Below are 13,177 nucleotides of genomic sequence, written 5' to 3' on the forward strand. Positions count from 1 at the left end.
TATTTTTTATTATAAAACAAGAAATTATTCTGGTTCAAATGTTCACTTTTGCAATTATAAAAACTCATAACTTTCAGCAATCAAGTTACCAGATGTTGCTAATGTTAATTAAACCATGTTCTAGTTCTTAACTGGGGACTTTTCCTCCCTTGAAATTTTACAGTGTTATTCTGCAGAGATCAGGCTGTTGGTTGGCCTACATGTCTCGGAAGTTGTAGTCTCTGGAACAGTAATATAAACTTGGTATTAATAATGCTTATGTGGTCTGAATCCATACATAAGAATCAGAGAGTGGATGGTGCTTCTGCTTTATTAAGTATTAGACACCTATTAGCAAAGAAGTCACAAGTCTTAGCATTTTTTAAAATGATGAGTATCAGAAGTTCAAGAAAAGCAACAAAATGTTTAACAATGCAAAATATCTAAGGAGCAGTGATTACTAAATCTGAAACAAGCTTAAATAATTGTGAAGCCCCTCAAGTGTAGGGACACATCTATTACCAGAAAATGGTACAGCTCAACAATGTGCTGTTTTAAAATAGTAACAACATAGAAAAGAAGACAATATTAAATAATTTAGGGGAAAGAATTGACCTGTAAATGGAATAGGGGAAAGATTAACTAAGAATAACAGCAGAACAGAAAGGGTTGGGACACCCTACAGATGCATGTTCTAACGAGAGGTTTCTGTTTAGAAAGTCTGATAATGGTAGAAATCGCTCTCTAACAAGCAAAATTTTGGAGTGAGAATTTGAAATGGGAAATAATTTTCTTAGCCCTTTTATGTCCAAACCATTATCTGCTGCTACTATTTTGGTGCTAAAGTGTTTTTTCACTAATGGAATGCATGCTGAGTCGTTGAGTATGTCTGAGTTTGGGGCAGATAATAAGGGGGAAGGATCTTTACACATATTATTTGGGACTATATGCTATGGACTCGGAGTATAAATATGGGACACACATGTATCACCTCAGGGCAGGATTATGTGAGACACATCCCTCTGGGCTCTAGGGACAATTACATGGGACAGATATGTTGCTCTGAACTCTGCATCATCCTCTTGCTCTTTTGACAGGTACATGTAATGTATGGCACCTGAAAATGCAGTCTGTGCTGGAATGTGGAATTTTCACATTTCACATTTGTAAGTGCAACTTCCAAATAGTGCACAGGAACCTGGAAATACAAGGCTTATCTTGCTTTACAAAAGCCAAAAAAGACAAACGTTTTAAACACTCACACCTCTAGGCTGCTGCAGCACCTCATACACTCCCCTGTACAAACTACTGTCTCTGTGGCACACGCTCACTGCAAACAGTTACCCACACCCTGCCTGCCAACAGCATGGGTCATCAGTGGGACAGGACCAACTCCAGGGACGGAAGGCATAGGCAGCCCTCTCTGTCCCACAAGTCATAAAAGCGTTAACAGTAGAGAGGAGAAATGGCTTTTTCCTGTTCTTCAACACCTGATCAAAAGCAAAAGGTCTTTTCCCTTTTTATCATTACGTTTTCTAATTCCTGCTGACACATACCATTTCTTGAGATATTTTGTACTCTGCCTTGCACAGTTCCCTGCGTGTTTTATTTTGGAGCTCCCGGCGAGAGCTCACGCAGTGAGAAACACTGCTTCATCGGAATCGCGGTCCTTGCCACTGTCTTCACCGGGCGCGCACTCCCCGCCACTTGGAGACCGACAGCTCAGGTCCTCCACCCCAGACTCCTGATCACTGTTGGCCGACAGGTCTGGGTCTGAGCTTTTCAGATTGTCTTGGGTGAGAATCAGAGCGGAATCTTCATCTCCCTGGGAGGGGCTCCTGGATGGGAATGATTTCATGTTGCCGCTGTAATCTTGGGGCGTGTTGGCTGTGCTGTTGTCTGAAGGAGAAAACCCTGAGTGTTTGCTGGGTTCGCTTTGCTTACTCTTCACGTTAGTGCAATTGAACGGAACGTTCTGAAGTCTTTCCAGCCTCTAGAAAAGAAAGAATAATTTCAGAGGGAAAAAAATCATAAGTAACTTCCCTCTTGCTCAATACATGCATACATTTAGTATTCGCCTTCCAGCCAGGTACAACCTTGAGTACGTGGGGTTTATGCGGGCACGGACTCAAAGCTCGATTTCGCGACTGTGGACAAAATCACTCAATTCCATGTGGCTTGGTTTCGCCATCTCTGACGTAGGAACGTTAAGACCTGACTTCGCTTCGATGACCTATAAAATTTCTAAAACCTCACATAGAGGAAGCACCTGACAGTCAGTACTCTCCTTTCCATATTTGCAAGGATTCTTACATGATTTTACAGAATGATTTTTATCCTAGGAACTCAAAATAGTTTTTTAGAAATCAGGAATGAAGGGTTTACTTTACCTCAGTTTTTACTGCGATATAACCCACTTTCCATTGTGCCTTCGTGAAGTGTACAATGCAGCGGGCTTTAGTATTCTCTCAAGGCGGTTGAACTTCCACGACTAATCAAATCATTTCCAAAAGAAAACTTCAGTAGTTACTTGCCATTCTCCCTTCCCCACAGCCCGGTAACCACTAATCTGCTTTCTATCTCTGTGGGGTCACCTGGTCTGGATGAACATTTCATAGGAATGGAAGCATACAATATAAGCCTGGGGTCTGGCTTCTTTCCCTTAGCATACTGTTTGAGAGGCTCATCCATGTTGCATTGAACGGGACTCCGTTCCTTTTTAAGGCTGAATATTCCATGGATTGCATAGGCTACAGGTTTATCCGTTGCACCCACTCACTGGCGGATATTTGGTTTGTTCACAATATGCTTTACCAGATTTCTTCCTTGACTGTCAGAGGGGAAGGTCTTATATGGTCAAGTATTACATGTCCATTCAAAAACTCATTCACATGAATTGCAAAATCACTGCTGGACAATGTAGGGAACTGAGATAAACAGAGGTCCAACTATTTAAGAGGCAGAGTTCAGAGTTAATAACAAAGTACAAGAAAGAAGATAATGTTCTAAAACGAATTGTGGTGATAACTGTACAACTCCCAATATAATTTAAGCATTGGATTGTATGCCATATGCAATGTGAATCATATGCTGATAAATTTGTTTTTAAAAAGAGAGTTCACCTAAGATGGATTTCTTTAGAAGTGTAAAAAATTAGTTGGGAGAAATAGTTTTAGAGGTCAGATTAAACTTTAAGGAAGAAACACTTTCAACAGAACTATGAAGGAATAGTATTTGAATATGCTGATGAGGGGCAGAAAAAAATATTCCCGGCAGGAGGACCAGTAAGAGGAAAAGCACCAGAAGAAAGACAGTGGTTCTCAACCTTCCTCAGGTCAGGACCCTTTCATATAGTTCCTCATGTCGTGGTGACCCCCCAACCTTAAAGTTCTTTTCATTGCTACTTCATAACTGTAATTTTGCTGCTGTTATGAATCGGGCGACCCCTGGGAAAGGGTGGTTCAACCCCCAAGTTGAGAGCCGCTGCAGTGGTGAGTACAAGACACGGAACACTTAGCGTTGGATGAAGGAGCAGTGGGGAGAAAGATGAGGCGGATGCTCCTGGGGAGAGTTGGTCTTGGAAAGCCAAAGGGACAGACAGGGCTGCTCTGTTCTCTCTAGAGGATCCTGGTGAGTCAGAACTGGTTTGATGGCAGGGAGTTTGATTTTTCTTCTTTTTTTTTTTTTTGGTAGGGGAAATCTCAAATTCTAGGCCTAGGAATTTTGACCGATTTGTAAGAAAATAGGGGAAACCTGATGGCATAATAGTTACGAGTTGGGCTGCAAGGTCAGTAGTTCAAAACCCTCCACTGTTCCAAGGGAGAAAGACTGAGCTTTCTACTCCCATAAAGAGACCCAAAACCCACAAGTCCCCTGTCCTGTATTGTCACGATGAGTCAGAATCAACTCCAAGCATTGAGTTAGTTCATAAAGAACAGAGGTCTAAAGATTTTAAATCCTGATACTTCCAGATAGTCCAAATATTTTTTAGCACTTTTTCAAGTATTGAAACATAAATTAGAAGAACTCTTTTATGAAAAGTGGAGCGTAAGGAAGAGTAAGAAATATTGGCCCAACGAAATGAGTGGCCTTTGATAAGAGGCCTAACTTCTAGAATTCTACAAGCCTAATCTATGGCTCATTTCAGTTCTCTGCATATGATCACGGTCTCTCTGCCCCAGTGGTAGAACATGAGCCTCTGTCTAAAGGATCTATAAGAAGCTCCATCAGAATCTCTTGGTTTAGAGTTTGAGCATGAAGAGCTTGTGTTGGGGGGAGGTAAGGGTTATAATGCAGACAGGGTTTAGAACGACCTCTCTAACGATGTTAAAGCTCAATGACTTAAGACCAAGCCCCATATACAGATCCAGAGATGGTTTTGTTTGACCCTCATAAAGTTATAATAGAGTAAAACTTACGCTTGATTTCAAAGTTCTCAAAACAAACATTTTACCTTCCTGAATTTGTTTTAGTCATCTACCCCAAGAATGTACTTGAGTTTAACTAGACTTAAGATCTTAACCCTCCTGAGACATTTACATCTTGAAAGGTGACACTTCCTTGGACTGTTAAGGGGACCAGAAAGAATCCGTCTCACTATGGGGGCCATTGAAACCTACGGCACTTTCCCCGACCCCGGCCACCCGCCGTTTTCAAGGATGATCTGCAGGGCAAAGGAATAGACTTGAAACTGAACTTATATTTTGCCAACCTTTATTAAGACTGACAGCAGGAAACCAGAAGTGGTCTTCCAGTCACATTATTTTTGTTTCTGATAACTGGAGTGAAAGAACTTACTGGCAACTTTTTGTCCTTTTTCTCGTATATGTATTACACATGATCTCAAGGATCCTTATTTATTCACTTAAATAAGATTTATTTAAATATATCTATAAACATATATAAATAAACAAGAAGCCTTAATTTAGAACTCAGGTCCGGGCAATAGGAATTCACTGCCGGTTCTTGAACGACTGAATGTCATGATGATGTTACAGGGTTTTTAGAGGCGTGAAGCTGGGTGAAGAGTCCAGGTGGGTTGTAGACATCTACAAACTACAGTGGTATCACTGGAAATAAAGTTTTATAATTAAGAAATCAGACAAATACTAGGACGTTATGGAAGTGAGAAAAATAGACAATTTACAATCAGCTTCAGCTATCACCATTTAAGAGCTTAATGTAAATATATAATCTTAAAGATAAAAGGTAACATCATATTTGTGTATTTGATTTTATTCTTTCATTTTAGGTTCCACTTTTTATATAATCTTGAGTAGGGATTCATTAATTTTATTACTAAAATAACAATAATGAAGAAAATAGACCTATGGTAGGAACAGCCCACAAGTGCAGTGCACCATGGAAAGGAGCCAATGGCTAGATAGCTCAAGTATATTAAATGTCTAGGTTTGGCCTTCAATTATCCCACATGGGTGGGATTATGTTTCAGGCTGTCCACTGACCAAAAATACATAGGGCTGGCTATGTTGGTACATTTCACATGTCTTAAGTCGGGAGAAAGAGGCCCTGGTCCCATAGTGGGTTATGTCTTGGGCTGCTAACCACAAGATCAGCAGTTCAAAACCACTAGGTGTTCAGTGGGAGAAAAATGAGGCTTTCTGCTCCCATAAAGATTTAGTCTCAGAAACCCACAAAGGCATTTCTACTCTGTTCTCTAAGGTCCCAATGACGAAGCACTCATCTGCTGATCCAAAAGCTCTCTGGTTAGAAGCTACCAGCCTCGGTGCAGGAGAATGATGACTATAGGGGGAGTTCTACTCTGCTCCACAAGATTGCTATGAATTGGAGCCAATTCAACAGCAAAGAGTGGGCTCAATCAGAAGAGGCTTCTATGGTGCAGACCTCCTGAAAACACAAACGACACCGAAAATAGAGGAACACTTGTTAAGTGCGTCTTACTTCTCCAAGGGTCTCTAGCTCTTCCTCCAGCTGCTGCGTTTCCTCCTTCACTGCCATCAGGTAATCAGGAACTGACTGCCGCGGCTGCAGCCCCTTTTCAAAGCGGTTATACATGCCACTCCAAAACCTGAGAAGGACAGCAGGACTCAGATGACACCACCATTATCACCACCGGCCCTGTCCGCTAACTTCACACACTCGTAAAATGACCAGAAATGCAAATGACAGTCTCACTTAGAACCTGAGTTCCTAACCACACACATGGGCAGGTCCCAGAAGATGACATACTTGTACATGAAGTTGCAGGGCGCTGAGGGGAGATGAAGGGTTCCCTGGGTCTGACTTCGATCCGCTCTGAACAGAGGATTCAGATAGTCGGCTCGATTCTTCCACAGGTGAGCCCACAAAGAGTATGTTCTTTCTTCAATTCTGTAAAAAAAGAAAAAATAACCTGAGAAGGATCTATCTTGGGTCTAAAACAATTGTAGATATATAATATTACATCTGGAAAGGAACCGATAGTTGCTATGTGTCAGTCGGTCCTGTTCTGTATCAAAGATATTTACACCCCCTCCACTAAGGAGTCCTGGTGGTGCTGTCAGATGAAGCACTTGATTACTAACCTCAAGGTCAGCAGTTCAAACTCACCAGCCACTCTGTGGGAGAAAGATGAGACTATCTGCTTCTATAAAGATTTACTGCCTCTGAAACCCTACATGGAGTTGGTACATGTCAGAATTGACTTGATAGAAATGCATTGGTTTGGGTTTATGGGCTTAGCTGAAGAAAAATCACATATTACACCTCAAACCCACTGGAAGAAGTAATCTTTCTGTTCACCTCAGACAGTATAAAACTCTAAATTAGACATTAATTAAAATCTGATACCACAATGAAAATAATTTTGCTTTTTCAAAACTGTAAAGTTGTTCTTATATTTGCACTTCACAACTCACTTTGTTTTTGTTAAATTTTTTACTTCATAATTTATTTAAAGTCATATTTTATATACTTTTCCACTCTGGATAAAAGCAATGTAATTGCTCTCTGAACCAACAGTGGACTGAGTTTCCAATGTGCTTTCCCAGTTCCCTTTGACATTCTTATTACAGTAGAATATCTACCAAAGATATCTAATTTTTCTTTTAAATGAAGAAGTCACCTTCTTTGAGTCCAGGAAAGCTCCTGTAAATTTGCTACTCTTCTATGGGGATCAGGCAGAAATTGGAGGGCTAATGAAGGGAACAAACACATCTGTGCGTCTACATGAGAGTTTCGCAAAATGGGTGCTATTCCCCGCTGGGAGGGGGCTAGGCAGGCAGCCTGCAAAAGCAGATACTTATATGTTATGTTGGATTATAGGCTATAATTCAAGAAAACTGTTCCTCTCCAGAGGGGCACTCAATTTTGTTGTTGTTTTGCTGAAAAGGGTGTGATAGGCTAAATAAATTTGGAAGCCTCTGGTGTATGGTATTTAAGCCATTTATGAAACGATGCCAGAAGAAAAGAACTATGTTAGTATAGATGTGTAAGTCAAATAGTCTTTCAAAGGTACAAATAGCTATCTAAAATTCTCAATCACTAGTATCTCTAGATAAAAATGAGACATCAAAACGCTTACTTGAGTTCTCGTCTCTCCTTTTGACAGTTACACAGGAAGTTTCCAAACTGGCAGGAATAAATGTGGTGTTGAATGTGAATCAAAAACCTCTCATTGAACTCAAAGGCACAGGGAAATTGTTCCATTAACTGCCAGACACATTCAATGAACTGGTCAACAACTGGAGAGATTTCTTTGGGGTCACCGTCTAGATTGCCATATCTAAAAAGCAAGGTATTCAAGACTTTTTAAAGGCAACCTTTGATTCATGTTTCAAACAATTATTAGAAAGCTATAAATACAAAAACAGTAATAAAAGTAATGATGATTTGTAAATAAATCTTATCAACTTGGGGAGAAGTAGAAAAGGAAGAAAATGCAAGGAACCTCTTAAAAGTCCAATATCAAGAAAGCCTTCCTACTGAAGGTCTGGAGACAAAGGAAATTCATGCTACCATATTACAAAAGACAGTGTCAGTACAGAGGCGAGAGCCCTGGTAGCACATTGGCTCAGTGCTCAGCGTGTATACACACATAACAGAAAGACAAACTAAACCTTCTGCCATCTAGGAAATCCCGACTCATGGGAGCCCTACAGACCAGAGCAGAACTACCTATTTGGGTTTCTGAGGCTGTCAATCACCACAGGCAATTAACACCTCATCTTTCTGTCATAGTCTGGCTGTTGGGTTTGAAATGCCAACCCTGTGGTTAGCAACACAACTCATGATGCCACTAAGGCTACTATGTATGCATATGTTGTTGTTTGTTGTTGTTATGTGCTGTTGAGGTGGTTCAACAGAACAAAGCGTTGCCTCTTCTGGCTGAGCCCATTGCTGCAGCCACGTGTCAGCCTATCTCAGAGGGCCGCCTCATTTCCACTGACCTTCACTACCTTCACGAGCTGTCCTCTGACAGTTTCTGCTCGGCTCTTTGACTTCAACAGTTCTTCCATTTGCCTTAGCTACTCTACAATTCAGAGCAAGTTTCAGTCTCTTCTGACATCCACGTTGATATTTTCTTTCTTTCCTGTCTTTTTAATGACCCGTCAAGCTTTCTTCATGAATGATGTTCTTCATGTCCTCCCATCGCTCATCGGGTCTTCTGTCATTAGTGGTCAATCGGTCAAATCTGTTCTTGAGATGTTCTTGAAATGCAGGTGGGATTAAACTCAAGGTTATATTTTGGCTTTCATGGATTTATGTTAATTTTCATCAGCTTTAACCTGAATTTAAATATGAGCAATTGATATATTCCACAGTCATTCCCTGGCCTAGTTTGAGCGGCTGATATTTAGATTTTCCATCGTCTCTTCCCACAGATGTCGTCAGTTTGATTTCTGTGTATTCCAACTAGAGAAGTCCATGTGTATAGTTGCCTTCTGTGTTGTTGAAAACCCACTAGCCATTCCTCAGGAGAAAGATTCGACTTTCTATTGCCAGAAAGAATTAGTCTCAGAAACCCACAGGGGTAGTTAGACTCTGTCCTATAGAGTGGGTATGTGTCTGAATCAACTGGATGACAATGAGTATTTAAATGTATTGGGTAATCATGATGGGACAATCATGAGGGCTTACTATAAAGAAGTCTCAAGAAAACAAAAAGCTACACTGGTGAGAAAAATTCCATGCAAGTTATGCTGAAGATTAAAAAAAAAATCATGACGATGATCCTGCTCATTTATGTCCTATGAGAATTTTTGTTTGGCAGGGCTGTGTGTGTGTGTGTAATTTTACCCTATCCACCTGACAACCTTGATCTTGCCCCACCAAACTTCTATTTTTCTTCCAAACTCAAAAAACATTGAAAAGGAACACAATTTGAGTTTGTTGAGGATGCTGAAACTACCATTTTGAAATGGCATATATAAAAGTGCAGAAATCTTTAGGTAAGGGGTTAGAGAGAAGGAAAGGCTACCTTCAGAGTTGTATAAACTTAAACAGAGGATATGTGAAAAACAAACACTTCACATTTTGATATTTTTGTTTAATAAACATATCCATGATTGTATAGAAATATTATTTTACTTTTGTACATAGGTATGAACACATTTGTATGTGTATATACATGTACATACACATATAACAAATCAAGGAAGAAATCAGTCTTTGTTTCTGCAACTAAGTAGGGGTTGCAGATGGTACTTAGAACTACCTTCTTCGTTCACCACCTATTCCAATTCCCGTTTCCCACACCAAGCACACCAGCTGCCCATGATTTTTTTGTCCTAATGGGGGTAACACAAAACTTCATTAATTGCGATGTTGGATTAAGTTGCTGTAGTTTTCCATAGACTTTAATCACAGAGTACTAAGAACATGGTAGTACTAAGAGATGTAGTGCTACATACTTAATAAGTTGTAATGGTTCTCCTGTATTTTGTACATACTCTTCTTCATCTTCATTATTTAATGCGAGTCTGATTTTTCCTGCGGTAATCAGACTCAATCATGGCAGATAACATAGCAGTTCCCTTCTCTGTCTGCTGATCCAGAGGCATGAGAGGTGAAAGTGGCCAGGTGGCATGTTGAATTTCCAGTTCAATGGATTCACTGTTGTGTCTCCTGGAGGGAATAGTCCTCTCTTTGGAAGGAAGACCTCTAGATTTACAGAGCATCGGATCAAGAGGACAGGAAGCAAAAAGTTTACATATGGGTCACAAGGGGTAATAGTGAAGAATGCCATTTCCATATCCACCCCTTAGTTCCTGGACCCTGATTCCTGGCTATGTTAGAAAACCACAATATATCGATACTGGTTTATAGCATATAAATTTCCTAGAAAACACTCCTCAAATGCTGTAGGTTTTAGCACTTAGCCGGTGCCATAGCTGTATCTTTAGAAGACCATTCCAACATCCCATCAAGTAAGCTGCTTCAGTATGATAAGGAACATGCTAAGTGACTTCATGAGCATGGGCTCACTGCTGCACTTTGTTTGCTGTGAAGTGATCTGAGGTGATGTGTGTGGGATGCGATGATAGACGATAAGGCACTCTGTCAGTATATGGATGGAAGTTTGTGCAGACGCACCCTTTGCAATGAAGGCAAATCCTCATCCAAAATAAGTGTCTGTTCCAGGGAGAACAAAATGCTGCCCTTTCCATGATGGAAGTGGTCCCGTATAATCAACCTTCCACCAGGTTACTCGCTGATCAATCCAAGGAGTGATTTCCTATCCGAGATTTGGTGTTCATGTCTGCGGCTAAAAGATTGCACACTCAGTAATGGCTGTGGCCAACTTGGCTTTGGTGAGTGGAAGTCTATACGGCTGAGTTGATCATCTAAACTTCTGCCACCATGGGCACTTTGTTCACGAGCCGCTTGATGCCACGACAAGATGATTGCTGGTTTCCATAATAGGTACCATTCTAGTTGATGTGGGTCATCTCCCTCTCATGCACTGTTTCTCTTTTTGTCTTTATACTAATATGATTCTATCCTTACCACCTAGTGCAATTTGTTTTTCATTGTTTTCTGTTGGGTTTCCAGCAGTGAAGCACAGGAAAAGTGGATGTATAATGAAAATAACTGTTACATGGTGTTATATGGAATGCTGAAGTGGGGGATGAACGATAGGAAGGGAAAGGGGGTTTCAGGAGTAGATATTGAGTGCAGAAGGGGGGAGGGAGCACTAGAACTGATCATGATTGTACAAATCATATTGAAGGCAATTTAACCCTGTGGGGGGGCTCTAAGATAAGATGTGGTGGTGATTGTACAATTCCCCTTGATATGATTGAATGACTGAACTACTCAATTGTATGGTATGTGAATTATGTGCCAATAAAACTGTTGAAAAACAATAAGATCATTCTCTCCACTCAATTCCTAAAATCTCTGCTGAGGTCACATTTTTGTGAACATGCACATGAGACACATATTTTGATTGTAGCAAATTCAAAGAGGTCATATCTCTTCCTCCTATCTCCTCGCAACCAACTATCCAATCACATTCCTTCAATATCCCTGACCATCCAAACTATTGGCCATAATTCATGAATTAGTGTACAACCACACATCTAGCCATTTCACCTCCCATGCAGTGTGAACAACTAGGTGCACTGTTCAAAATTCCATACACAGAGAAGATTTCACTGTCTCTCAGAGAGGGCCCAGAAAGAGTTTTAGTGCTCTGTGTCTTCTGTCAAATGGCAGACATGAGTTTTCTATTCCTCAGTCAACTGATCATGAGAAACCCTTTATGAAGCCCCAGATGAATAGTGAAAGAAGCAAAGTAATGTGACACGACGGAAGTGAAGACTGTGAGCATTTGGGCCACTTCCTCCTATAAATTGAGCCCTATCTCACATATATCACTTCCACTTACTGACGGAATGCTGTGAGGCACATCTGACTTTATGGATCAAACAACATGCAATTCATGCAGGGAAGCTGAGACTCCATGGTAACTTGGTGGCCCACAGTTATATGTTCGGTCTCTACTGAAGCCCAGTAACAAGCTAAACAGTGTTTCCCAAAAGGACAGTCATTATCTACAGAGGATAGCAAGGCTTTGCTCCAAAATCCTAAGGGTCACACTATAATTCGCCAATGGGACCTGCTAACGTCTCCAAGTACATTTCCAGCCATCGCTGACACTTCACCACCGCTGGGTCATCTGCACCATGGGGCTCAAACAGCAAAGGGTCCTGAATAGCAGACTGGACCTGCTGCAGAACCTTCTAGGCTTCACTCAAAACTGAAAGTTTTTCACTGGATAAAGAGGCTGGAGTAGCACACCCAAATGAGAGATCTGCTGGCTCTACAATCAACATAAATCCACCTTTTAGCTGTGTGAGGAGATAGATGCAACAATGTGACCTTTTCTTTTAGAAAGACTATCTCAACATGCCCCACAACCATTAGACTCCTAAGAAATTTCACTGAGTTTTAAAGTGCCTACATTTTTGTCAGGTTAATTTTCTATCCTCTTGCACACCAGTGTCTTGCCAATAAGTATAGAGACATTGAGATATCTTCCTTTCTAAGTCCAGTCAGCATAATTCCATCAATGTAACAGGCCAATGTGATGTCTTATAGAAGGGAACATTGATCAAGATTCCTGAAGACTAAATTATGGCATTGTGTTGGAAAGACGATCTATCATGGTGGTCGGGTCATTAATGGAATCGTAGCTCAGGTGCATCTCAAAGTGGATTCAGTGGGTCCCAGACCCATCCTGTAATGATTTCCCAGTTCCAGAATGCATAATTGGAATATACATACTCAGCACTTGGCAGGACATTCATATCGAACCCCTGACATTCAAAGTAAGGGTTATTATAGCAGAAAAAGCCAAGTGGAAGCCATTAGAATTGTGCCTACCAGAAAAAGAATAAGCCAAAATCAAATACTACATTCATGGAGGATTCTAGAAATTCATGTCACTATCAAGACTTTGCAGAATACAGGTGTGGTGATTTGTAAGGCAGAATTGGGATCATGATAGTCGGAGAGGAGGAAGCATTTAGCAACTAGAGGAAAGTTGTGTTTCATTGTTGCTACATTGCACCCTGCCTGGCTTGTCTCCTCCCCAACACCCTTCTGTAGGGGATGTCCAGTGGCCTACAAATGGGCTTCGGGTCTCTACTCCACACTCCCCACTTCATTCACTATGGTATGATTTTTCGTTCTGATGATGCCTGATACCTGATCCCTTCAACACCTTGTGATC

At 40.9% G+C, this 13,177-nt stretch overlaps 1 protein-coding gene across 2 annotated transcripts in view; it reads right to left on the minus strand.

Annotated features, from left to right (window-relative positions):
- Window positions 1-292: 292 nt before the first annotated feature.
- MTMR7 (myotubularin related protein 7) overlaps window positions 293-13,177 on the minus strand; it is a 154,563-nt gene continuing 141,678 nt past the window's right edge. Inside the window, exons 11-14 of one of the 2 annotated variants that reach the window (XM_004696168.3) lie at window positions 7,523-7,723; window positions 6,190-6,330; window positions 5,902-6,028; window positions 293-1,972 (exon numbers count right to left, since the gene is read on the minus strand). In XM_004696168.3, coding sequence (XP_004696225.2) covers window positions 1,610-1,972; window positions 5,902-6,028; window positions 6,190-6,330; window positions 7,523-7,723 — 832 coding nt within the window. In that variant the 3' untranslated portion in view covers window positions 293-1,609. Of the gene's footprint in view, window positions 1,973-4,902; window positions 5,049-5,901; window positions 6,029-6,189; window positions 6,331-7,522; window positions 7,724-13,177 lie in introns of those variants that run through there. The other variant, XM_045286553.1, reaches the window with a different exon arrangement.

The sequence above is a fragment of the Echinops telfairi genome, unplaced genomic scaffold, assembly GCF_000313985.2.
Source record: "Echinops telfairi isolate 266 unplaced genomic scaffold, ASM31398v2 ScPeMD7_9;HRSCAF=40, whole genome shotgun sequence".
NCBI classification, from domain to species: Eukaryota; Metazoa; Chordata; class Mammalia; order Afrosoricida; family Tenrecidae; genus Echinops; species Echinops telfairi.